The 27,936-nt window shown below is 33.6% G+C and overlaps 1 protein-coding gene across 4 annotated transcripts in view; it reads right to left on the bottom strand.

The window, feature by feature from the left end:
- Positions 1 to 2,237: 2,237 nt before the first annotated feature.
- lili (LMBR1-like protein lilipod) overlaps positions 2,238 to 27,936 on the bottom strand; it is a 79,205-nt gene continuing 53,506 nt past the window's right edge. The window contains exons 10-11 of one of the 4 annotated variants that reach the window (XM_085949737.1): positions 23,109 to 23,228; positions 2,238 to 3,564 (exon numbers count right to left, since the gene is read on the bottom strand). In XM_085949737.1, coding sequence (XP_085805863.1) covers positions 23,138 to 23,228 — 91 coding nt within the window. In that variant the 3' untranslated portion in view covers positions 2,238 to 3,564; positions 23,109 to 23,137. Of the gene's footprint in view, positions 3,565 to 20,909; positions 23,229 to 27,936 lie in introns of those variants that run through there. The other 3 variants (XR_015070978.1, XM_085949756.1, XM_085949728.1) reach the window with 3 other exon arrangements.

The following is a 27,936-nucleotide window of genomic DNA, read 5'->3' as shown; positions in this document are numbered from 1 at the left end:
TCGACTTCTCTTTGGCTCATTTGTCCATTGCTCTCCCAATGTATAAATGGCAAATCAATTTTATTATTGAATAATGATGTTTTAGTATTTCATTTTTCCATCCCTATTATTTTTTTGTCGATCTCATTTCTATTAGCTCTCTATCTCAGCGTCGGTGATTTTTCCAGCCATCCCTTCCTCATGTGAATCTACAGCATTAATGTTTCAATATGTTGTGTACAACAGTGGCGAAGGGTGGAGGTAGGCTGCTATGATCTGATATAAATAGTGCGGTGTCAACCTTGTCAGTCAAACGTATTTATTTTCATTGACTACAATGTGTAGATAGTGTTTGTTAGTTTTTAAAATTCAATTAAACCGTGCCTAATCCAAGCCAAGAATGAAAAATCTAACTATTATGGTTTGGTTTAGGTAGGGTTTGATTCAATTTTAAAAACTAACCAGCACCATCTGCAAATTGTATTCTAAGTTTGATAAAAACAAATAAGTATGACTGAAAAAGTTTAGTGTGCACTAGAGGTGGGAAAACTGGTCGATTTTGAAAACAAAGTATACTTACTACCAGTATTAAAAAACACTTAGTATCAAAACTTATTCCAAAATACTTACTAGTATTTGAAATACTATATACAACATTTGGTGTGCGTATGCGACATAAGTCTCATACTCAACTGGAACTAAAAAACACCATATTAATATTTGAAATATCGGCTTCAATAGAATTGCTAAAAATACGCTTAGCTGGGCTTTTCGAAAGGTCCCATTTATTATAAAATTTTAAACAAAATTTAAAATTTATGTGTTGTTTTTATGTTATGTTATAATATTCTTGTTAACATACAATGAATAACAATGATTTTTTTTTATTTTAAACTGCTGTCACCTCAGTCACCTCATAATTTATGACCTATTGTTCATACATAAGATGATTTCATTCGCATGCATAGGACTAATAAATAAAAAAATAATTTGTATTCAAGTACTTACTCGCTCGCGCGCATTTATTGTCAATAGTATTGGAAGTCTATCAACTAGCCAGCGACTCGCGATGATATCATCACAAATTTGTTAGAACAAGTTTATTGGGCCACACGTACTGAGTATGGGTAGTTTCATCCGATACTTGAGCACACAAACTGGTGACAGTATTTCCAACTCACCTCTAGTGTGCACTATTTATGTCGAATCTTAACAGCCTACCTCCACCCCTCGCCACTGGTGTACAGTGATATTTGTATATTCAGCTTGAGAGCTTTGTGGGAGTTTGATTGATTCCTCAATGGCAGTGACGTCCCATGGGGGTAGGCAGATTGAGCGTCGCTTGGGGGCGGCAGATCGAAGAGAATCATATGGTATTAATATATAGTAAAATAGCTAAAATTATTTTGTTTATATGTTGTATAATAATAGCATAGTAAAAATGGTGTGAAAATAATAAAGCTGTGTATTCAATGACATATTAAATGGACAACTCACTTCATACCCGGCGCGCACGAGAAATTGTACATGAAAGTCATTCACAGATGTATAGGTAAATGTCACGTGACCATATGACGTATCCGTTTCCATTATCCGATACAAGCTTCGAGAATTTATAGTAATATAACCTTTATTGTAATGGCGTATTAGTGTCATGACTCATTGCGTTAGAAACAGATTCTCGGTTACTTACGACTTCTCGGAGATTAGACGCAAGTGAGCCCAGCGAATCACAGGCGACTGACTGTCCAACGGTTCCTGTCATTCAATTGCATTGAATAAACATTCATCAATATCTTAAAATGGCATTTTATAAATAATACTAACACATGAAAAGTGATATCCCATCTTTCTTGGAGTGTTTAGTAGATTTTTTTACAATTTTTAACTAGGCACATTGGCATTTTGTAACACAATAATAACGGTGGAGTCGAAACCTGACAGTCAGAAATTTTGTATGGGCAGACCCAGCGGTGTCGCCAGACCGCTTACAAGCAGAATGTTCATTTGAGCGTAGGATAACGATATTAAAATATGAATTTCGCCATCCGGCAGACCCGACACAAAGTGAGTGTCATTTTATTTTCTAGATGCTTCGTCCATATTAAGGTCATTGTGTGTATTGCTAAATGGTACAAACCAAATGTGTCAGAAGTATCAACTAATTATGACCTCAGACTCTGGTGATTTGGTCAAGTGTCTAACATAATTACCTTATTTATTCGATTTTTATATGTAAATTTAATTTGGTATGTTTTAGTGGTATATATTTTGTTAGTAATGTCTCCATGCAGCACATTTATTAGATATTGGAGATATGAAAGGATGTTAAAACATACTGTATAAAAAATGGGACAGCATTTCGGCACTGCCTACGGTCGGCATTTTGTCTAGGGACGTCACTGCACAATGGTATATGCGTGAAAATACCGTCACGCTTAATATGTATCGATACCGATTCACCGTGTCCTGTAGGATTTTGTTTCTTATAATAATTATAATAATTTCTTAAATCCACACCAAGCCGGGTGAGAAGACCAGGTCTCCACTGGGTCGATAGAGTAAGGGCGGGGATGTTGGACACTGCTGGAAACCGAAGAGAATTGAAGAGGCCGAGGCTTGATTAAGTTTTGACTGTAGCATTGGAAGAAGAATAAGAACTAAACCTCTCTTTATAACCTTGCCATTCATTTACAAAAAGTCTGCTTTATATTTTGACATTTGACATTACCTTTGATCAGTAGCGACGGGTGGAGGTAGGCTGTTAAGATCCGCCATAAATAGTGCACATTAAACTTTGTTAGTCATACGTATTTATTTTTATTGAACCAAGACTACAATTTACAGATGGTATTGGTTAGTTTTTAAAAATCAATTAAACCCTGCCTAAACCAAACCATAATAGTTTTGGTATAATTTGGGTGAGACAAAATTTTGCACACCTTTTCATTCATACTTATTTGTTGTTGTTGGATTAAGAATACATATTACATATATTGTTGGTTCATATATATATTATAAATGCATTAACCCCTGCCAAAGCCAAACTATAATAGACAAAAATAATATCCTATCGATAAAATATCCAAAGTTATGTATAATTTAATTGCATAATTTTAGATATTTTATAGATAGACGAGTATTTTTTGACTATTATCTATTACGGCTTGGTTTCGCAGGGTTCAGTTGAATTTTAAAAATTAACCAACACCGTCTGTAAATTGTAGTCTTATTTCAATGAAAACAAATACGTACGACTGATAAAGTTTAGTGTGCACTATTTATGGCTGATCTTAATAGCCTACCTCCACCCTTCGCCACTGCCTTTGAGAGTGAACTACTATTTTACATAATTTCTTGGTCTATTTCACAACAATCAAACTGTAAAATATCTTTCTTCAAGTCTTCAAGCTGATCAGTGGATAGATTTGAAGAGATGTCATAATATTCCTGAATGTATTTCAAGAATTCATTAATTCCACCAATCAAATACTTCTTTCCGCCTATGTAGTCTATTTGTTTCCAAATAATTGGTGAAGATGAATGCGTCCACTTCTGTTTCAGATTCAGACGAGCCAGCCATTTCTGAACAAAAAGAGATAACCCACCGTAAATAATATTATGGTTACATGTAAATTAACATTTCACAGTGGCACAGTTCGCCAAGAGCTTTCTATCGGAAAGCGATGAACGTATACTATATGGTATCCAATTTTATTAGATTCAATATGAACATTAATTCAATTTTCATAGCTGATTTTGGTAAAATTCATGAATTCAAGAATGAAAACATAACCTAATCTAATAAATAATACAGTATATCGGCTATTTTCAAAATTTGTTTGCTGCTGGCTTCCTGTGTCAAGTGTAAACCGTGTTGTATTTAGACATGAATTTTATGTCAGTATTATACGACTCAAAGAGGTAGGACGGTCTTTAAAAGTCTTTCACCGCTAAAGACACGCTAGGTGGCGTGGCCATTAGATCTAATACTTTCACTGCTGACGAGTTAATTACCATATTTCGAGTGCTTAAAAGTCAAACAACGCTATCTACAAAAAAGGTTGTTTTTTTTTTTGAGATAACGTTATTTTATATTTCCGGCTACATGATAGTCAAACAACGTTATGTCAATCTTTTCTAATTTATTCTTAAATCGGCAGTAAATTTTAACGTTAACTACATAAGTTACCATTGTTTTCATATTTTTTAAAAACTATTCCTATAAATTTTAACATCATCATAAGCAAGATAAATTGTACAATACATTATAAAATATGAACATTAGGTTTTAAATAAACATTTCCCTTGTTGGGTTACAAGAATCTAAAATAACGATTTTTGGCTCCTGTAAAGTTGCACTTTTGTAGATAGTGTTGTTTGACATTAAGCCCTCGATTTAATTGTCATGCTAATTGATACACGCCAGGCGTGTCTTTAGCAGTGACCGTATTGTGGTAATAAACTGGCATTCCATGCTGGCCAGTTTATTACCACATATATTTCCATATATATATATATATATATATATATATATATACGGCCATATATTTCCGATATAACATTTCACAGTGAAGTGTGATATGGCGAACTGCATGCATACAAGTTTCCGGACACGAAATAATCTTCATCTAAAAATTCTCCATATCTAAATCCATAAAATAATTCCGTGTATGGCGTGAATATGTTGATAAGTCTAAAAAAATTCTCAGGGCAGCTATTTGTACACTTGGCTTTCTGTGGTAAATCAGATTACATATTATTAAGTAGGTTACGTTATATCAATATCATTTTTAGTCCTATTTGTGCTTTATGCGGTAAAATGGTATCCTCGAACACCACCGAAACTGCCATAATACGAAAAGCTTACCTGTGATCTTCAAATGTCAAAGCGTAAACAAAATTAATGATGAACTTAATTTATAATATACATTTAGACATGGCCCCCACATCCTGAAGCAGGCCCCCAGGCCAAGATGTTTTGCGGGCCCCCAAACCTATAGCTAAGGTTAAGGGCAGTGTGATGTTCTACAGAAGTGTAACCTACTTGTATTCCGTGGAACCCTAAGGTTCCGCAGAGTGAAATTAGGGAGATTTGGTGTATTTTTAGTTATATTATGAAGCACTGATCACGATTCCATTCTGTGGTAGTCAAGTAACATGCGACTCTTCGTCATATTGGATAAATAGCCATGTTCATTAATCAGGAAATACACTAAAAATTTATAAAATAAAATTATACACTTGAAGTAAAATAGCACCGCAGGCGACTTTTTAAAACTATTATACCTAGTAAATTTGTGGTGTGTTTATCTCACTTAACTGTTCGAATCGCCACATCGGGCCCCTTTAAGCCTGGACCCCCAGGGTAGAGCCCTATCAACCCCACTTGTGGGGGCCATGCACGTAGGTATCGCAATATAAGATATTATTTCGCCATATTATGATTAGATAAAACAGATCACAACATGCGTCAATCCTTTATATGGAAAAGCAACATTTGGTCAAGATTCAATGAAATGATTGCCTTTAGGATTATGATTTGATTTATATGGTATTTAGGAAAGAATGTTGAATACAATGTATAATGGAATATCATAAAAACAGTGTGTTGATAACAATAACTACCTATTAATAAATAATTTGTTAATATATCGTCATAGAAATACTTTAAAAAATATCCTAAAATAATTACCTTTTAATATCAACTGCAGGAAAGAAAAAGGACATAACCCTCAGATTTTCAAGATAGGTTTTATTGGATAATAACGTTGTACATGACTAAATACATGTTATATCCAAAGGATGTAAGCAGCAAACGCAGATTTATTATCTCAATTTAGCTGGCAATTTTTAAAAAAAAAGGTGGAGGAGAAGTGGCGATAAATGACTTAACCATCGTTGGTCTTTCTTCAAATAATTCAATAATTAATATCAGATTAGGAATATAAAAACTAAATTATTAATTATCATGCACTTTCAAGCCTATGTCTATTTTGTATTTTAGCTTTGACCGAAAACCATAACAAAAACGTTTTTGTGCCTGTAAAATTTGATTTGTGTGGATTACATCCTTTTTCCTTTCTACAGTCGATATAGAATTGAAAATTAACATGGGTTTGTCACAAAATTACAATGTAACACAATTAAAATAATGGCAGAAGTCAAGATACTCAACCTCTTAAGTTTTGTCTTGCATTGGGATATCAACTTTTAGCCAATTCAATACGTTCCGTACATCGAAAGGTAGTTCATTTCTTGGTGAGAGTTCCTCTATTGGCTCCATCCAGGCATCGGTGAGTCCGTCTCTCCAGTTCAACATGAAACAAGTATCTACAAAGCTTGCCATTCTAACTCAAAGACACAGCTATTAAGTATCCCCTGGAAACAGCAGCAACCACGATGGCCGCGCAACTTTAGCGTCGGCCTATAACGTTGTGGGTATCAGGTTCGAATCCTGGGTCTGGCAAGTACACACATTATTTTTCAATTTGTATATTAGTCAGAGTATGGACCTAATAGGTTGAGCAAGTGGCTAACATCCATTTCTCGTAAAAACAAAATCTGTTAATACAAGACTTCCACTCTGAAGAGTCCCATATGATCCTATTAGGATCGGACATGGTCAAAGAAAAAAAAAGATAACAGCAGGACAACCGCCAGCTGATTTTTACACAATCGGAATATAAACACTAAATACAGGTGGCCCACGACTTTCGCATGTAACTGGTTCCTGAAAATGTGTTCAAAAGTAGAGGGATGTAAAAAAAAACATCAAAATGTGTACTTTAAAATATTTCGTCTCTGTTCTGGCAGAACACACTAACTGGAAAATACTAGTTTTGAGTGATTTGACTTTGAAGTTGTTAAAATGTTTGAAATAATGGTCTATCATGTGAGTTTATTAAGAAATCGTAAAAAGGATGACTTTAAAATAAAGACTGTTTATTTATTAAGAAGGTTTCCAGGCGGTAAAGTTTGAAATATGTAACATTTTGGTACTAACTCAATATATCATTTTTTCGAATTAGTGTCTTCTGCCAGAACAGTGACGATTTATTTATCAATGGGTATTAATAATGCGTCAATGACATTGAGCTGCTTGTTGGCGAATTTATAATCTGCCTGTAAAGTCGCCCAGTGTCATCATCGAACAAGCTAACAAGCAGATTGTACACAATCTACCGAGAAAAGTTGAAAGCCGGTCAACTTTACACGCTACACGTCGGCGCGTGGGCCTACTGCGTCTGCGCAGTAGAGCGTAGTAGCGACCTCCTGGTAAAAAAACGAACTACGTTCTGTCAAAATAGTCGCTAGCTTGTTGGCTTCTCAGCGAATGAAAAGTTTTGTGTGTCATCATCACAATCGCAGTAGCTGAATCGCCCGCTTTTAAATTCGCCAACAAACAGCTCGTAAAGTAGCTCAATGTAATTGACGCTTAAAGTTAACGAGGTGTATTAGCAATCAAGTGTTTTCTTTATTAACTTGTCAATAGATAGTTGAATACCACCCTTTTATGTATTTGAAAAGGCGACTGGGAGCGGAGGAGAGAGGAGCGACTACATGGAAGCACACAGTTTTTGCATTATAAATAAAAATGTAAATTTTAAGAAATGTGCGAAATAGCGAATTGTGCGAAAGTCGATGGCCGCCTGTAATCATAATTAATATCAAGATAATTGTACCTACTTCTTTCTTTCTTTTCTTCTTTTGACCATGTCCGATCCTAATAGGATCATATGGGCCTCCACAGAGTGGAGGTTTGTATTAACAGATTTTATTTTTACGAGAAATGGATGTCAGCCACTTGCTCAACCTATTAGGACCATACTCTGACTCATGCACAAATTGAAAAACAATAAGTGAACTTGCCAGACCCAGGATTCGAACCTGGGACCCTCGACACTATAGACCGGCGCTTAATCCACGCGGTCATCGTGGGTGTTACATAAAACTATTTCTTTGACTATATGAATTTTCAATTTAAAACATTCTTACCTTCCATACTTTACTTTCCTTCAATACTATTTGGTACTGAAAATTTGGAAGATTCTGAGACAAACGATCCGCTATGTAGACCACGTGTACCAGATCCAAGCAATCCTCGTGTCCTCCGATAATAATCATAACCATAATTAAAAATATTCTTCACGAAGACAAATGCATATAGAATAGAAATTTGACAACTACAGAAAGAAACTAGACATGGAATTTTTTATGATGCTTTTATTTGGAATGAAAAACAATGAAGTATTATTTTCGAATTTTAAACATCCTATAACAATAATTTACTATCTATTAATAATAATTCCATATCGTATACAAAATAACTGTTTATTGTAGATTTGTGTAACCATTTAGTGGTCGACAATAAATGATAGGTTAAGATATAGGTGATACACAATATGGAAGCATTCTTACATGGGGAGTTAGTTCACAAAAGCCTCAATTACATTGAGCTTCTTTACGAGCTGATTGCGATCATCGATGAGCGAGAATTTAAAAGCGGGCGATTCAGCTACTGCGATTTGATGATTACACACAAAACTTTCCATTCGCTGAGAAGCCACAAGCCAGCGACTATTTTGACGGAACGTAGTTCGTTTGTTTACCGGGAGGTTGGTACTGCGCAGGCGCAGTAGCCCCACACGCCGGCGTGTAGCATGTAAAGTTGACCGGCTTTCAACTTTTCTCGGTAGAGTGTTTACAACCTGCTTATTAGCGTATTCGATGATTACACTGGGCGACTTTACAGGCAGATTGTAAATTCGCCAATAAACAGCTCGTAAAGAAGCTCAATGTAATTGAGGCTTTAGTTGTAAACCAAGGAGTAAAATATACTTTGAATTAGAAGGATATACATTGCACTTATTCCATTATGCTGTTATAATGCTAGTACATGTGCATGGATTTATTGCCAACAATATTGTGTAAATTAAACTATCGCAACAATACCTGTTAACATACAAAAATGCTGATTGTCTTTTATTTTGTTAACTGTCAATTCATGGTGGAACTGAATTGTATTGTTGTTTTAATTTAATAAAACGCAATTTTTTTGTAGTACTTATTCCACTTTTAATCAATAGATTAGGACCGGTTTCGTCCGCCTCAGATGGACATTTTCAACTGAATACATTTTTTTTTTTTAAAACAATATTTATCAAACAAAATCCAAAGCGACAGAAATAATATAACAATAGGCACAATAATTATCCGTCCAATAATACCTTCACAATAACAAGTTAATGAGGTTGGACATTAATATTTCATACTACATCAGGGGCATTAAACAAATTATTTTAAAATATTAACAAACCACAAAATATGAAACAATCAACACTTACAATAACATTAATATCAACAAATGCTGATTGTTGCGCCAATCTCAGAGTCCAATGTCGAGACGATTTGCACGCATGTTTTGTGTGCTGCGCGGTGTAGTTACCCCAATCATTCTACTGCGCCTGTATACATATCATGCAAGCTGCAACTATTGCGAGAATATTCAGAAGCCGCTGATTTTTTTTGCGTGCAGTGTTGCAACTTACACGACAATAAGTGTTAAAATTTGCATTTTATTGTTATGGTCGCGAAAATACATACTGCCAGCAGTAAATTCATGCATGTGCAAACGGACTAGTACGAAAATTCGAATTATGCTGAGAGCAGATTTTAATGACTTTGCAAACCAAGCAATTCCGTATATAAATCAGCTTATTTAGCAGCTGATAATTAATATGTGATGATATAAAACTGCGTTTAACTCATTTTTAACACCGTAAATTGTATACCAGCAAGGCTATTCCAATTAGTTAACTCCATAACATCTCTCCAATATTTTTCAAGATAACTCTGATAACTCTCGGATCAATACTGTATACCGTCGTTAATTTTCTACAAACACGTATCTCAAAAAACACAACTTTTCAGGACAGGCAAATAACAACTTTATGCTCTCAGTTTTCAATTTAGAAATAAATTTTCTTCAATCTATCGCACTATACTTTCGACCAATCAGTCATATTGTCCAAGATACGAGAATGCGTTGCAACTTTACTGTGAATATTACTGCAGTAAACACGTATCTTGACTTACGAGAAAGAACTTCAGTATAATCATCTGACGGAGTTCAGTATTCTGTATACTTACAAATATATAACTCAAGATACGAGTTATAATATTTATAAAAGTCTTTTATTGTTATACGAGTTTTTTGTTAGTGCTTAAATCTATTATGTTATAAAGTATGTTTTGAGATACGTGTTAGTGGAATATGTGCGTATTCAAATTCTGAATTCATTACATCAAACAACTCAAAACTGACAAAAATTGAGATAAGTGTTTGTAGAAAATTAACGATGACAAGGCAGTTGGAACATTATTTATTATGGTTTTGCCATCCAGCAATATCACATTTTTTTATATAGCAATTCGTTGCTAAAAAACGATTTTTTGTAATAAAAATACTTTATGCAGTCATCAAATGTTTGAAATAAATATAAAGGATAATAAGGCTTCAAAATTATATAAATAGATTATCTACAACGTTTAAGGAATGTCCAGCCTTATGCTCTGAAAATACCATAAAAACTCCAATTTGACCTACGTTGGGGATGTGGGCCCTTAACTCTTTATTTCTATTGGAGTTAAGTGTTATGTTGGAATAGCCCTGTATAACTCTGTAGCCCCTTAGTAATTTATAAACAAACCACATCTTTACTTGGTCTTATAATGACTTAGAAATACTAATGCAATGAACAGGGGGTGAGATTGAAATGTGGTGAATATGAAATATAGCAAAATATTTACAATTACAAATTATTTACAAGTCAAAATAAAGTTGCATATCCTTGGTATGAATAAATAATTTTAATACACAATAATAATATTATAAAAATAAAGGATTTATTGATTATTACAAGATTGTTGTTTTTATTTAATAAAACGCAATTTTTTTGTAGTACTTATTCCACTTTTAATCAATAGATTAGGACCGGTTTCGTCCGCCTCAGTGGGACATTTTCAACTGTCCCACCGAGTTGAAAATGTCCCACTGAGGCGGACGAAACCGGTCCTAATCTATTGATTAAAAGTGGAATAAGTACTACAAAAAAATTGCGTTTTATTAAATAAAAACAACAATACAATGCAGTTCCACCATGAATTGACAGTTAACAAAATAAAAGATATTACAAGATTGATTGCGTCCATCATTCAAATTAAACAGTTTTATAATACAATGTAGTGAAATAATAAAGAACAAAGCCTATTTAACATGCAAAACCTAAATTTAAAGACGGTGTCCTGAATATTGACGATCTTTGTTATATTAGGAATATATTCCAGTGGCGAAGGGTGAATGTAGGCTGTTAAGATCCGACATAAATAGTTCACAATAAACTTTGTCAGTCATACGTATTTGTTTTCATTGAACTAATCATGGCCCCCACAAGGAGGGGGCTGACAGGGCTCTAGCCTGGGGGCCCGGCGAGGCGAGTCAACCAGATAATTGAGATAAACACACATCACAAATTTGCTTTACTAGTAAAAAAAAGTCACCTATTTTCCTTTTATAATATTAATATTTAAAATTATGGGGTTGTAATACAATTTTCAATAACTAATTCAAATGGATATATTGAAATATACAATAAAACATTAATTTTACCGTGTACACCATTTGGAAAACGCTAGTGTAGAGCGTCACACTACCTTTATTTTTAGTGATAGGTAGGGGGGCCCCGCCAAAGATCCTAGCCTCAGGGTCTGCTTCAGGATGTGGGGGCCATGAAACTAATAATACAATTTGCAGATAGCACCATCTTCAGGTAAGTTTGTAAAATCCAATTAAACCCTCCCTAACCAAACCATAATAGATAATAGTCAAAAAATAATCGTCTATTTATAAAATATATGCCATTCAGCCATACATAATTTTGGATATTTATTAATTATTAGATTAATTTAGAATAACATTTTTTATCTAAAATGGTTCGGGCACGGCTTAATGAATTTTAAAAAACTAACAACATGATGTGTAATAAATGTATTCTATAAGGGTAAATTCAGGGACTTCCTTAATAAATTTGAAATGAGTTCGTTGTGATGTTGAAGGTGGAACTATGGCGAAACCTGAGCTTGTGCCTCGCTCACCACAATAGCTCACTGTTCTCTGATAGAGTCACGGCTAACCGTCTATACCGTTGTCAGAGCAAGCAAGACTACTATGCTGAGCTGGGTGTACAGGAATAGCTCACTGATAGAGTCACGGCAAACCGTGTATACCGTTGTCAGAGCAAGCAAAACTACTATGCTAAGCTGAATCAGGGCCAAGTCTGGCCCAAAGCTGACTGATTGTTCAAGGCCGAGCATCGCCTTATATAGCGAACTAGGCGGCCCCTTCCTTGCCGTCCAGCTGATAACGCCGGTGCACTTCGGTGGGGGACGCCAGATAGCGGGGACGCGCGATGGTGGAGACGCCCGCGCTGACTGTAGGTGACGTCCGATGTGCGAGCGAGAAAGTATTATGTATGAAAAAGTGTGCACTGTTTTGTTGAATCGCCCATAACATACCAAAACTATTATGGTTTGGTTTAGGCAATTGGTACACCCCTGTTACAGGCGGGCTTCTCCCGGTGTAAAATAATCGTTTAGTAGTCATAAGTCGAAACGTAACCCTGACCTCTAAAAACGGCTTCATAAAACATCTAATCTGATTCCTTGCTCAACTACGTAAATTTTTTTTTTTATTCATAAGTAAAGGCCTTCGTCCGGTGTGTGAAAATCACATACTGGGCGGAGGTGTAATTAAGATAAATTTAATTTGATTTAAAAAGTTTAAATGATGATGGATGAGAGAGATAATTTTAAGACTAAATATAAGTATTCATATATAATAAATTTTGCCGCGCTTGCCGGCAACGTTAAAATCTCCACGCGCCTGCGCCGGGGTGGTCCTCGTGATTCGTCAAATCAAAAGCATCACGCGATAAAATTTGGCCAATCACGAGAGTCCTTTTTGCTGGACGGCGTAGGTACGGGGAATTTGAAAAAGAAAAAAAAAGTTAGTAAGCGTCCTTTGTAAACCGTGTACGGACCTGCGTAACTAATTGTAAAAACAAAATATGTAATGGACTATAAAGTAACGTTGTCCAACCAAATATTAAAATATATAACGCTAAGACCGCACGAGAAACACTTAGTGTTTTATTTAATTTTACCAACATTATATAAATCCTTTTTTTATCTTTTTTTGTGAATCCGGGGTTCGATGAACACCTGAGCTAGCCGCTGGAACCCCGGGCATCTCACAAGGTTTAATTATTTTTTTAAAACTTACCAAAACCATCTGTAAATTGTAATCTTATTTCAATAAAAACAAATATGAATGATTAACAAAGTTTAATGAACACTATTTATATCAGATCCTTACAGCCTACATCCACCCTTCGCCACTGATATATTCATACCATGCACGAATATTATAAAAACCATCAGTATAATGTACGTAATTGGTTATAAAAGCTTTATTAACATTAATAATAATACAATTATTACAAAATACATATTATTTTCATAACCATAGACTTAAATCTATAACAGTAATATACGAGGGTGGGTCAATAATTCCTTAGAAAAAAGCATTAAAACAGTTTTTATTTTTGTATTTTTTTTTTATTTCTCAACATAATCTCCTTGGAGCTCAATACACTTGGTTAGACGTTTCTCAATATTTTTTAAACCGTCAGAAAAATAAGTTTTCGGAAGGTCCTCAAAATAAGCATTTGTCCGATCGATGACTTCTTCATTTGAAAAAAAACGTTGTCCACTTAGCCATTTTTTTAAGTTTGGGAAAAGGAAAAAGTCACTGGGGGCTAAATCTGGCGAATACGGTGGGTGGTCGACCAATTCGAACTTCAATTCTTCAATTTTAGCCATTGATCGTAAACATGTGTGAACACGGGCATTGTCCTGATGAAAGAGGATTTTTTTCCTGTTTAAATGAGGCCGTTTTTCTTCAAATTTGTTTTTTAGCTGGTCCAATAAAGATGCATAATAATCCCCTGTTATTTTTTTTCCTTTTTCAAATAGTCAACGAAAATAATTTCACGTGCATCCCAAAATACAGTAGCCATAACCTTACCAGCTGATTTTACGGTTTTCTTTGGACATGGTTTGCCTTCGCAATCCACTGCTTTGACTGTTCTTTCGTCTCGGGAGTATAGTGGTGTATCCATGTTTCATCTACAGTCACAAAGCGACGAAAAAATTCATCCGGATTGCGTTGCATGAGCGACAACAGGGCTTTAGAGGCCACCACCCTATTGCGTTTATCGTCGACTGTGAGCAAACGCGGCACCCATCTTGCAGAAATATTTTTCATGCCCAATTTGTTATGTAAAATAGAAATGACGCTACCTTTTGAGATCCCTGTAACCTCAATCATCTCACTCAACTTTAATCTTCGGTCACTTAACACCATATCGTGGATTTTATTGATCATTTCTGGTGTAGTCACCTCTACAGGACGTCCTGAGCGTGGTTCATCCTTTGTTGATGTACGACCACGTTTAAATTCATTTAACCAGTTATAAATAGTTGCAAGTGAAGGAGCAGATATGCCGTGAACTAAATCCAACTCATTTTTTATTTCCTTTGCTGTTAACCCTTTTATATTAAAATGTTTAATAACAGCTCTAAACTCAATTTTCTCCTTTTTTTTGTAAACAAGCAAATTTTTTTTTTAAATGTACGAGAAACACACAACAACCCGACCAATCTGATTGAAACTTCGCAGCATACTGAATCGGTAGTGCCGCTGCATGAAAACAAACCGCTTACAGTACTAGTCGCGCCACCTGTCGGTTTTTCTAAGGACTTATTGACCCACCCTCGTACCATTTAACCAGTCATAGAGGGCTTTCGCAAGCCCATATCTTGTCAAAGTAAGTATTTTGGCTTTAACAGAATAAAACTTAATAATAAAACACATTGAGCAAAATGTATTTATAGATTCAATACATATTATTTAAATATTTTCAAAACATAGTTATGCACCGAGCGATACTGGAAAACGATTTTTGAGATCATTAATTTTGCTCAAAGCTAAAAACAATAATTTTGTAAATACGTAACAGCCTCAAAAACATACTTATTAGAAAAGTCCTTATAATAATTTGAGTTATAATATTTCAAATGTGGGTTAGAATAGTTCTGCATTCAGCTGACAGCTGAATTGGTGCAACAGCGATATTTTTTCTTTTAAATGGGGTATTGCAATTAAAAAAAAACTCAGTTATTGAAATCTCAGCTTTTAGCAATCGATTGGCATACTTATCTCACAATCATTTTTTTTCACTTTATCTCACTATTGTTTTCAGGTAGTGGAAATATAAAAGAAATCTAATTTTTGTTCTACAATGATTGTTTTAGTTGGATTTAATAATCTGTTCCTAATACAGTAAAACCTCGTTAATAAGAACACGGATAATTCGAAATTAGCCATAATTCGAAATTTTCACGAAAAAAAAGTCCCTTGAACAATATTTTCATATAAAACCATACCTTTAATTCGAATTGGCATATAAAAATATTCAATAAATCATAATAAAATATGGGCATTTTCGCCAAAGTTTGTACATGTTTGAAATTTGGGTAATATTATTTTTTCACTCAAATTAACCATTTTTATATAGCTAGCAGATTCCTTGTTCTATTGCTGAATTGGTGATAGCAATTTTTCAGCAAAATATTGATTAATACAATATTTATATCATTTTTATTATGAAATTGGGCATAATAAGTTTCCGTTCCGTGACTACGAAACTTAGCTTTTAAAACATGAATGAAACACTTTTTATCACTTAAAAGAGCTCTATTAGATTAAAAAAACCATACACTTCAAAATAAAACTACAAATAGTCAAAAAATATTATTGAATTTTAATTCTTGGGCACATTTCGTTCCCCTCCGTTACCCTATGTCTATAATGGCAGAGCATTTTTCCTTTAGTATTTGAAAAAACCAATCAATGTTCGTTCTGCTATTTTTTTAAAGACAATAATCACTTTTACTAAATTTTATTGGAAAAATAAATAAGTTTCGTTATTTAATAATCAAATGAAAAATAGTTAACGTTCAACTTTTTTGGGGACATTTTCGGAATGGAACGAAATGGTAACGGAGTGTAATTTGTAAAGCTTAAGTTACATGTTACCATAAAAACAAATTTTTGTTTTATGAAATTTATTTGAATTTTTTGATAGACAGATAAATATTCAACGTGCGTCAAAATAACAAAACAAATCAAACTTAATCACTAAAATAGACATATTTTATAATAAATTTCACAATACTTGTAAAATAAGGTAGGTAATAATTTTGACACACTATACATTACCATAACTTTATTTGGCATTTATATTATTTGTAACTCAGATAAAAAATATTTTTAAGCAAATTAACAATATATGAAAAAAAAAATCAGCAAGGGATTCAGACGCGAGTTCCTAGCGCGGCACGGAGTATATAACTTTTACGAAAATAATTATAGTCAAACTCGGTTATTACGATCTCTGACATAGCGAGATCTCGGATGTAATAACGAAACATTTGTTGACAATTGGTTTATGATTTTCGCCATACATTTAATTCTTTCACTGTTATAACGAGCAACTTATCGGATATACCGAGCTAAAATACTGTTAATGTGTCGACCGTTTTAAAACATTTCGACCCTAAGCAATAAAATCCGATTGGACAGGATGCCGCCGGGGTCGGATTACGTTTATGACACTAGTAAAGTGTCTAAGTACCTACCTTATTGGTGTTTCACCGACAATAATAAAAAAGTATCCACGCATATGGTTGAAAAATCCAAGGTTTGTGAAGTCCGTAGGTACCTACCAGCGTTAATTACAATAAACAACTTCTTTTGTAGTTTATGAATGCCATGCTCGTTTCGGGGATTTTTACGATGGTTTCCAAATTTTTTATTTTCGGCTTTTTGTGTAATGTGACATGCTCATTTAAAAATACCTATTCTCTGATATAACGAGTAACGCTTATAACAAGCAAATTCAGTCGGTCCCATCTTCCTCGTAATAACCAAGTTCGACTTTATGTTGTCTTGAAATTTAATTGTATTCATCAACATAAAATGTAGCTATACAGGTTGATTGTAATCAAGACGTACTTTTCTGACATTTCGTGAATACCTACAGTTCTAGGTATTAAATCTAATCGAGTACACATTTCTGTTAAACGTGACAAAAAAATACTTTTTCATACATTTTTATAAATTTCTATGCCTAAAATGTATGGAGAAGTTTTAAAATTTTGGTGGCGTATAACAGAAAGAGTATGACAGAGCCAGTGCCTGTCTCGCAATTATTTCAGTCTGGTGTTTTTTCTTTTCCTTCTGTTGTTTTTTTTTATCTCCATACTTTTATGTGCGCTATTTTTGCGTATTCAGACATATCACATACTTTTTTAATCTTTATTATATTATTATATTATAGTCAGGTTATTTTTTATATTTTTTAATGAAAATATTTTTGTTTTTCATACGAACAGACAAAATAATTTTTTTTATAATCTATGAAGAACTAAACACACACTGTAAACCCAACTTTATGCATGCCATTTCGTTACTTTTACATTCCACATATACGTTACCACCAATATAGTTTCGGAGTGGAAGTAACGGATTCTGTTTCAGAAGTGTTTGAAGCCAAAATTTAGCTTAGTTTTATTGTTAAACCTGCGATATGTTTTATTATATCTGTAGTATGAAAGATAAGCTCCATATGTGTAGTATGTGAAATAGAAATATGTGTTTTCTTACCTTATAAATCGTGGTAACAGTAGTGGAACTTCTTAAATGACCAACCCAGAAAGCAACCTGTTCCGATAGCGATACCGACACACACCAACAATTTAAAGTGTACATGGCGATCAGTGTTATACAAAAATGTTGCTACATTAAAAAAAAACATATTTATAGTGAAAATTTTTCGCCTTCATGCTAAAATCGTGGTAACGGAATGTGGAGTTCCACTTTTTCAAATATCCTGGGACACACTTTAAACGTGATTTTTTTTCAATATTGGTACAAATTTACGAAAAAACTATATATTTTCCAAAAATATATAATGTAAGCTGTTGAAAACACTACGAATTTAATTTTACACACTCAAAATTAATGACGAAATCAGACTTTGTTTATTTGAATTTATGGGTGGGACATGGTAAAAACGCACTACCTTTCGATCTAAATAATCAATTAAAAATATATACAGGTCAGATAGTTGTATTTAACTGATTGAATAGAGTAAATTAATAAATTTGCATGTTAAAAGTACATAACTTTCCAACATTTTATAATATAATAACTATGAAAAAATCAATCAAAGTCATGGGACATGCCAAAAACGCAATGTACAAACTTTGGCGAAAATGCCCATATATACTATTTCATGACCCAGTCATTGAAAATTGTGACTGACTTTTCTCAAAACATCATAAATTACTTATTTTAAGGTAATAAAAATAATCCTGACATTTTATGACCTATTAACTCACACGGAACCGGAAATTTGGTAGGCACATCTATAATCGTAAATCGACAATGTTTATGAAAATCAAAAAAAAAAAAAATTCAAAATTTTTATATTTTCCCCCCATACATTTCATAATTCGTAATTCGAATTTTCTTTCGATTTTCGGTCCCGTGGAATTCTTATTAACGAGGTTGTACTGTATTCAATACTTAAACCAATTTAGATTAACTGAAGGAGAAAAAAAAACATCACGGATATCATTGAATCCGGATTCAAACACATTATTCATTTGCAAAAAAATGGGAAATGAAAAATAGCAATGAAATTTAACAATAAAATAAATTAATACTATTTTTACCACGTTTTTATTAGCTCGTTTGTGCGGTACAGGTTTTTTCTTGTGCAGTACAAATTTTTTCTTGTCTGTCCAAGATTTTTAACTAACTTCCCGACTAGCTATACATTTGAAACTTTTAGAATATATCAGAACAAGACGACAATGCATTCTTTTAATACTTTTGGCCATCTTTAAGCAGAATTGAATTCATTTTCAGTTAATTCTGTTTTGTATGTTTCAGAAAAAATTCGTTGAAAGTAATATTTACTGCTCACTTTTATTGGTATACAATATTGTAGCAACAAAATTATTAATATATACGTGCGTTACTATGGAAACCAATATGGAATGTCAAAATGACATTTCAGTATTCTATATTTATTAATACATAGAATTGTTAGGTTTATACGATTCAACAGAAAATTTAAAAACGTGGTATATAAAAAGTTCTTTTTATCTTGTAATAATTTCTTTTTAGCAACACAGTAGGCTTTGTAGGCGATGATCGAGCTACTTATAATGTTGTGGGTCCCAGATTCGAATCGTGGGTTTGACAAATACACATATCGTGGAGTTGCTGCCAAATGTTAGTAAGTCGATTATTTAGGTATTTATGTGTCTATATGAATATTAAAAAAATTCGAGATCATCGGATATATAGAATATTCACGTAAAGCACGAAAAATTTGCGTATCTATAGTCTAAAATTATGCCTGATTTTAGAGGGCATGTCAAATTTCAAATTGGAATTACTCCATGACATGATTTCGAGCCATACCAACTTATGGCAGTAACACCACGATATTGTTTTTCAATGTGCATTTGGAGTCAGAGTATGCGCCCAATAGGTTGAGCAAGTGGCTAACAAAAAATTAACACAGACAAAAGAGGGGGTGTTAAAAGATAGCACTTTTGACAGTTAACTTCTTGTGACAATTGATATGTTAGAATAGCCTCGCTAATTTAATTTACCATCATCTCTTGTAAAATGTCTCTCAAAATTCTATGCTAGGCAGTGATTGAACAATAATTAGCATTGTCGTTGTAAGTGTAACACCGCGAAAGAGCCAAATTTCATGATATACATTTTTGTGTCGCATTCTGTTAAAAAAAGGCACATCAAATAAAATTACATAATCAACCAATAGTTCTCTTTAGAGATGGGAAAACTGGTCGATTTTGATATTTTATGACCATAATATTTTAAAGAATGCTTCCAATTGCATACTTTAATGCCAGATACAGCAGTAGGTATATATTTTTGCGGTCGTTTAGTGGAGATATTTTATCGTAATCTTACGCAAGTCCATCTTATCTCTCCATGAGAAATATTGCAAGCGAAATAGGTACGAGGCATTTTATCAGTTACCTACCTACTATCTAGATTATAGACTAGGGATCAAAATTATACGTATTTTGTAAACAGCACGACTAGGAACTGTTTTTAAAGTTCGCAAATGTTTTACAGAGTCTACAAAATGAACAAGGGCCTCAAGCAAATGTTTGTTGCAATGAATGCAAAATTAAAATGACATTTGAAAGTGACAGCTGAGGCAGCCATTTTGAATGTCGCGTGACGTCAGATTGCTTACGTCACAAATAGTGTTATACGTTATTCGATGGAAAATCGGTTATATAGCTTATAAAGAATTGGGGAATCTCATACATACGGCCCTTAGTATACTTACTACCAGTATAAAAAAATACTTAGTATAGAAAATTGTTCCAAAATACTTACTAGTATTTGGAATACTATATAGAGCGTTCGGCGTGCGTATGCGACAAAAGTTTCATACTCAACTGAAACTAAAACCAATTCCATATTAGTATTTGAAATACGTATCGGCTCAGGGAACTCAGACTGTGTATCGGCTTCAATAGAATCGCTAAAAATACGCTGAGCTCCGCTTGTCGAAAAGTCCCATTTATTATAAAATTTTAAACACATTTTAAATTTATGAGTTGTTTTTCTGTTAGGTTACAATATTCTTGTTAACAAAAATGAATAACAGTGATTTTTTTTTAATTTTAAACATGTTTTGAGCGGTCATATAACAAGCCTAAGCCTGTGCGTCATCTCACCACTGTGCTGCGACACAAAATTTATGACCTATTATTCATACATTCGAACGCAATAGACTAATAAATTAAAATATACCTATATTCAAGTGCTATCTCGTTTGCGCGCATTTAATGTCAATAGTGTTGAATGTCTACCAACTGGCGAGTGCACAGAACAGCGACTCGCAATGATATCATCACAAGTTTTTTGGAATAAGTTTATTGGACCACACATACTGAGTATGGGTAGTTTCATCCGAAACTTGAGTACACAAACTGGTGACAGTATTTCCAACTCTTTCTCTTGTTATCGGCTTTAATCAATACAGTGGATAAACCATTATTGCTTTAAAAAAAAACTCATCCTAGCCATAATATGGAGAGCTACAAAATTTTGCTAATACAGCGGCATGTCTTCATGTAATTCCATATATTTGTATGTCTCCCTGAAAATTTTCAAAAATGGTTCATTCGCAGTATTACTGTCACACCGATAATTTTTGCTACAATATTGAATAAATTACAAAAATGGCAATGACAATCAAAATTTTAACGACATCCTCAACAAATAATATTATTCTCATTCAATTTTTCATTCTTCACTTGTTTTTGGATTTCTCAGTCTTCACTCTCAGTTTCAACAATACAATACATAAAATAAACAATAATGCTTCAATTACATTATGATGCACGCAGCATACTGTCACAGCGACAAATTTGGTCTATGGTTTCGTCATTTTGCAGAATATTTTGAACAAACACCATCTCTGTAAATTCAATGATGGAGAGTGCCAACTCTAATGTATTTATTAGTATTTTGAATTATTATTCATGTGAATTTCAATTAATTTTAACAGTTTCTACTAGTGCGTACATTAAAATTACTTGCGATATTGCATCCATAGATAATAGATAACATTCTTATAGAAAATAATAACCCCTAAAAACAAAAAACACGCGATTTTGAGATGAGTCTAAAATGTGTAGGCATATAGAAAATGATAAAAAACCTTCATTGAGTCATGCGGGTGTCGATGCAGTGCGGTACGCATGAGGTGACCTCATTGTTCTTCTGGTGATTTCCGCAGATTTTGCTAACTGACAATGTTTGTTTAAACATTCAAAATGTGCTACGGGATGGGAGCACTCTGATAACATTTTAAACACCAAGAAAAATGACATTACACACTTTTTTCCCGTAGCGGCAGCTTACTGTGACGTGCATCATAATATATTTGACGCTTAACAATCAACATTACAAATATGTAATATAATAAAATATAGCTATAATAGATTTCTGCAATTGAATAAAAGCATAGCTTTTTATTCAATAATCAGACAAATCAATAGTGGACTTATTTGGTGGCAGTTTTTTCATCAAAATTAGACACATCTACATACACCATATCTCCGTTTAATTAATGAAATTTAGACAATACTAATATATTAGCGAATTAATTAATCAATTGGCAAGAAAAGTTTTAAAAAAACATGGCAATTCTGAGTCTGGCGGGACAATTATTAACGGGAAAAAAATCAATCATTCTGCAGCCCCAGTTTAGTTTAGATAGGGTTTAATTGAATTTTAAAAACTAAATAATACCATCTGCAATTTGTGTTTTTCGTTCAATGAAAACAAAATAAGTAGGATTGACAAAGTTCAGTATGTCTGAATGTCAGATCTCCACATATCGTCGGTGTTTTGTAAAAAGGGTGAATCAAGCATTTTGGCGAAATCAAGATTTTAATGAAAATACAATATGTACCCCACTAGCTTTGTTGTGTAAAAACGGCGAATTTGTATCTCCACAGGAAAGTACTTAAAAACGATAATCGACTAAAATCAAATTAATTAAAATTACGAATAAAAAGCAAATGTGACATATTAGGCCTTTTAAAATATTATATAATAATGCCTATTATAATGGCAGTATTCTTTCTAAGCTTTATTATAAACTTGTTAGATATTTATAATCATCCACAGGTAATAAACAAATAAATGTCAAAAGTTAAAAATCCTCCTGCATTTTGGTTAATTCGCTTTTTTTACAAAACACCGACGATATACATCAAGTAAATTAATACCAACCATTAACAATTAAACGTATTTATAAGACATGAAAATAATAGTGTTCTTTTTTCACTTAATATCAATAATTCACGGTCACCTTTCTTGAAGATCTGCCTGAAGGGTGTTTCAAGTCCCATCACTTGGCACGGATACGGACAGCTTTGCTCTGGTTTGAACCGGCTCCTTCTGACACACAAAATCCACAACCGTTCTAAATCTAGATATTAATAAAATAATAACATAGTAATTAGTCGCACATAATAATATTCAAGTAGCTCGTCACTAAATTGTGAGATTTTTGATTTCACAATAATACAGTGGATTCTCAATTTATCGTTTTTAAATGGACCAGCACATCTATTCTATACACAAGCTGCTATCGAGGGTAGTTTTTCATATGTTTGCATCAAAGTATTATAATTGTTACAATAAGTTAGCCGTCTACACCAGGGGTAGTCAACCTTTTTATACCTACCGCCCACTTTTGTATCTATGTTAGTAGTAAGATTTTTTAACCGCCCACCGGTTCCACAGTAATAGTGATTTCTAAAGTAAGGAAGTAACTTTACTTTATAAAATTATAAAGCAAGACAAGTCAAGCATATTGAGATCCCCGGGGTTCCAGCGGCTAGCTCAGGTGTCCATCGAACCCCGGATTCACAAAAAAAGAAATTCAAACGGTTGGAGTATAAATAAAACACGGTCTTTCGTGCTCGTAACGTGGTCTTCTTATATTTTACATTTTCTTTAAACGTTTACATATTTTGTTTTAACAATAAGTTTCGCAGGTCCTATCCTATCGGAAAGGGGACGCTTACTAATTACTTTTTTCTTTTTCAAACTTCGCGTACCCACGCCATTCCAGCAAAAAGGACTCTCGTGATTGGCCAAATTTTATCGCGTGATCTTTGATTCGGTGAATCACGAGCCTGACCCTGGCGCAGGCGCGTCGAAATTTGGACGTTGCCGACAAGCGCGGCAAAATTTATTATTTTGAATCCTTATATTTAGTCTTAAAATTATCGCTTTCATCCATCATCATTTATACTTTTTAAATTAAATTAAATTTATCTTAATTACACCTCCGCCCAATATGTGATTTTCACACACCGGACGAAGGCCCTTACTTATAAATAAAAAATACGTGGTTGAGCAAGGAATCAGATTAGATGTTTTATGAAGCCGTTTCTAGAGGTCAGGGTTACGTTTCGACTTGAGCTACTAAATGATTATTTTACACCGGGAGAAGCCCGCCTGTAACAGGGGTGTATCAATATAATATCTAATAATTACTTACCGAATACTTTACGTCAGACTTTCGGTAAGTTTAGCACAATAAATCTTTATAAAACGACTAACTGTAGTTAAATCTAACTTTTTATTTATACTTTCCATACATAGAAGCATGAAGTCTGATGAAATTACATTTAATTAATTAAATTATTTATGAGATCTCTGAGGCTGATGCTGCAAAACTAATACTGGATTCCACAAGATATGGGGTAGGGAAAGGTATCAATAAACTGAATATCATTTTCCAGATATTTGGATATAAATGTTTTTAAAACCCTTACCGCCCACCATGAAAGCTAGAACACCAGGGACCAGGTTGACTATCCCTGGTCTGCACAGTCAAAACCGTCTATCTCGCTCTAAAATTTAGCACACCCAAGAGAGGTGCTGTTAAAACATAGCACTTATTGAACAATTACAACTAACTTATTGTAATTGTTACAATAAGTGCTAATACTTTGATACAAAACTACCCTTGATAGCTGCTGATAGCAGTCTTGTGTATAGAATAAATGCGCAGCAGGACAGTATTCTAACATATTATCACTTAAGTCCAAAATCATTAAAAAAAAAAGTGATAAATATGTCATATTCAGGCAGTTAATTATCACGTTATACTTGAAGATAACCACTTTGTACACGGAATGCCTAGAGTGTTATCTGTGTCATCTTATATCAAGAAAAATAACGGAAACGTGTTACCGTGTTAACTAGTTAGAATAGTCCTGCTGATGAACCAAACGATAAATGCGGTAGGCATAAGGGAAAAAAATTAAAATCTTAATAACACACTTTTATGAGTAAATGAAATTTGGATTGGACGCCGTCAAAACATCTGTGGTTGATTGCGGTTGAGGGAGGGGGGGGCTCCAGGCTTGACTAATGCGTCAATCGCACAATTGAAATGATAAATCCAGAAACATGAAAAAATTTAACGATCATTGTGGGAAAATTATGAATATATTAATGAACGATTGTTAATTTTATATAAATTTATAGTATATACTTTTTATAATAATAATATTTATCAATCGATGCAAAAATGGAAACAACGAAATTCATGCATAAATGACAGATCGTATTATATAAAAAATGACATGCAAATACTCTTCAAGAATGCATTACGTTTAATGTAAATGAATAATAATTAGATATGTTGGTCCTTCGGCTTTAGGCATCACACATAATTATTATCACACTGACCTCATCAAGCGGTGGAGGAAGCTGTGCCGAGAATATCTGATTTTGATCGATTTACAATGCTTGAGTTAACTGTAGCGAGAGAATGCCTCATTCGATCTCAGCAATTCTAGTGGTAATTTGTTCGTAAAAAACCAAACTAAGTGATATAGTAATTACATTGCTACCCACAAAAATGGCTGTACCAAATAAGAAACAAAAACTTGGTGGAGCTAGTAGTAGTAATTCTGGCGCAGACAGTTTCAAAATTGGTGGACTGAAATGTATGGTATAATTGAAAAAAAAATTGATAAATTGTGTGCTATATCTTATGTCAGTGATATCTAGAACATCTGTAAAAAAATATTTAAAACCATAAGGAGCTTTTCTTGGCAAAAGCAAAGATGAACAAAAAGATTATATTTTATGAGTAATTAAAAATCTACAATCAAGTTTAGTGCTTTAAGTAATAGCGCCTGTACACGTGCATGGATTTACTGGCAGCAATAGTGCATATTTTAAACTATCGTGACAATAACTGTTTACACGTAAAAGTACTGACTGTCTCTCCAAGCTCATTCTTTTAGAGTGAGCGAGGTGCGATGTTGTCATTTTATGGTACTATTTCGCACTATTTGACAGGTAGTGAAAATTGGTCAACCTGAAAATTCATTCGTAGTTCATTTTTTGTCAGCAGGTTCGTCACTATCGTTGCATGAAAATTCAGAAGCTTTCAAACTTTTCTGATTCATGCATGCAAGCTTCAACTGCAGGATAATACAAGTTTACCCATACATTCTCTTGTTATTGCCGCGATTGTACTTACTGTCAACAGTAAATCCATGCACGTGTAAACGGGGTATAAGTTTATTAGTAGTAATTCCAATAATATTGCTGCTAGCTTTGAAGTAGCCAAAGTAATTGCCAAACATGGAAAACCATTCAGCTATGGAGACTATATACGCGAAGCAGACTCCTACTGCGATCTCGCGCATGCACAGTGCAACAAAACAATCTGTCATCCATCAGCGCCATCTCTGTGCTGCCAACTGTACTATTATAATACATAATAATATTACTATATATCGTCACTGTTCTGGCAGAAGACACTAATTCGAAAAAATTACATATTGAATCAGTTATACCAAAATGTTCCTTAATTCAAACTTTACCGTTTGGAAACCTTCTTAATAAATAAACAGTCTTTATTTTAAAGTCATCCTTTTTACGATTACTTAATAAACTCACATGATAGACCATTTCAAACATTTTAACAACTTCAAAGTCTAATTACTCAAAACTTGTATTCTCCAGTTAGTGTGTTCTGCCAGAATAGAGACGATATTATTTAATTACACTATTTTATAGTACGGTATAATTTTATTATAGTAGTAAAAAGGTATAGTACACTGAAAATAACCTAACCTAACCTCAAATTTAAAAAAAAATCTTTTTACGCAGCAGTTAGCTTTTCAATAACTGCGTGCATACCGAACATGATCGTATTATTTAAGCTAAATACATTATAATTTATTGCCAGTACAAATATTGTTAATGATTTTTTAAACCATTTATTAAAATTTAGTAGAAAAATGAACCTCCTGTGAATATTTAAACTAACTAAAAGACTAAAAAACAGAAACATCGATATAATCGGGGAAAACCCTGAATTATAAGGGTTGTTAGTTGACCAAAGATGATGTCTCAGTTCAAAACAGAGCTTTGGAGCGGACCCTTTTTTGAGTTGCTTCCCTCCGGGACCTAATACTTGCTCCGGCTCTGCTCCGCTCCGGGTAAAGAGTTTTAAAAGGTATTATATGTACAAATGTTAAAAAAATAAAAAATAAGTAGTTTTAAAAGCATTGGCATTTTCATTATTAACCGGTTAAGTGCCCAAAGCGTCTTTGGACGCCCTAATTACACCAATTCTTATGTTAATTACTATCAATTAACAAATTGCGGCATAGAAAGGATTAAACAAAATTCCGACAGCAAATCGTCTCTCATTATCTGCCTCTTCTGTCAAAAAAGTGAGGTTATTTATCACTCAGTAATGTTGCCATATTTAAAATAATTCTAGTGTTGCAAAGTGTCAAAATATACTATTTTCATTGGATTTAAGGACGAAAATTTTATAATACAAAAACATCTGGAGCAGTGTAGCACTATAAATTTTAGGTGCTCCGGGTAAAATCTTATTGCTCCAGTGCTCCTGCTTCGAGCTCCGCTTCAACGCGCTGGTTCAAAACCGAATTATAAAATTCTGTAGAGTAAGCTTTACTCCAGAAACACAGGACATTCTAAAGATAAAAAACATCTAAAAATATCAATGGATGGCTGACAATTAATCGTGAAAGTTATCACTGTCACGTGGGCACATCGCAGTGCATGCGTGTTAGGACGATTCCGTATATAATTACAGCGGTTTGCCGCAAGTCGCTTTACTCATGCGC

The sequence above is a fragment of the Rhyacophila brunnea genome, unplaced genomic scaffold (genome assembly GCF_057557595.1).
Source record: "Rhyacophila brunnea isolate RB1 unplaced genomic scaffold, BYU_Rbru_1.0 scaffold_10, whole genome shotgun sequence".
Taxonomy (NCBI): Eukaryota; Metazoa; Arthropoda; class Insecta; order Trichoptera; family Rhyacophilidae; genus Rhyacophila; species Rhyacophila brunnea.
This window is presented reverse-complemented; position numbering and strand designations above follow the sequence as displayed.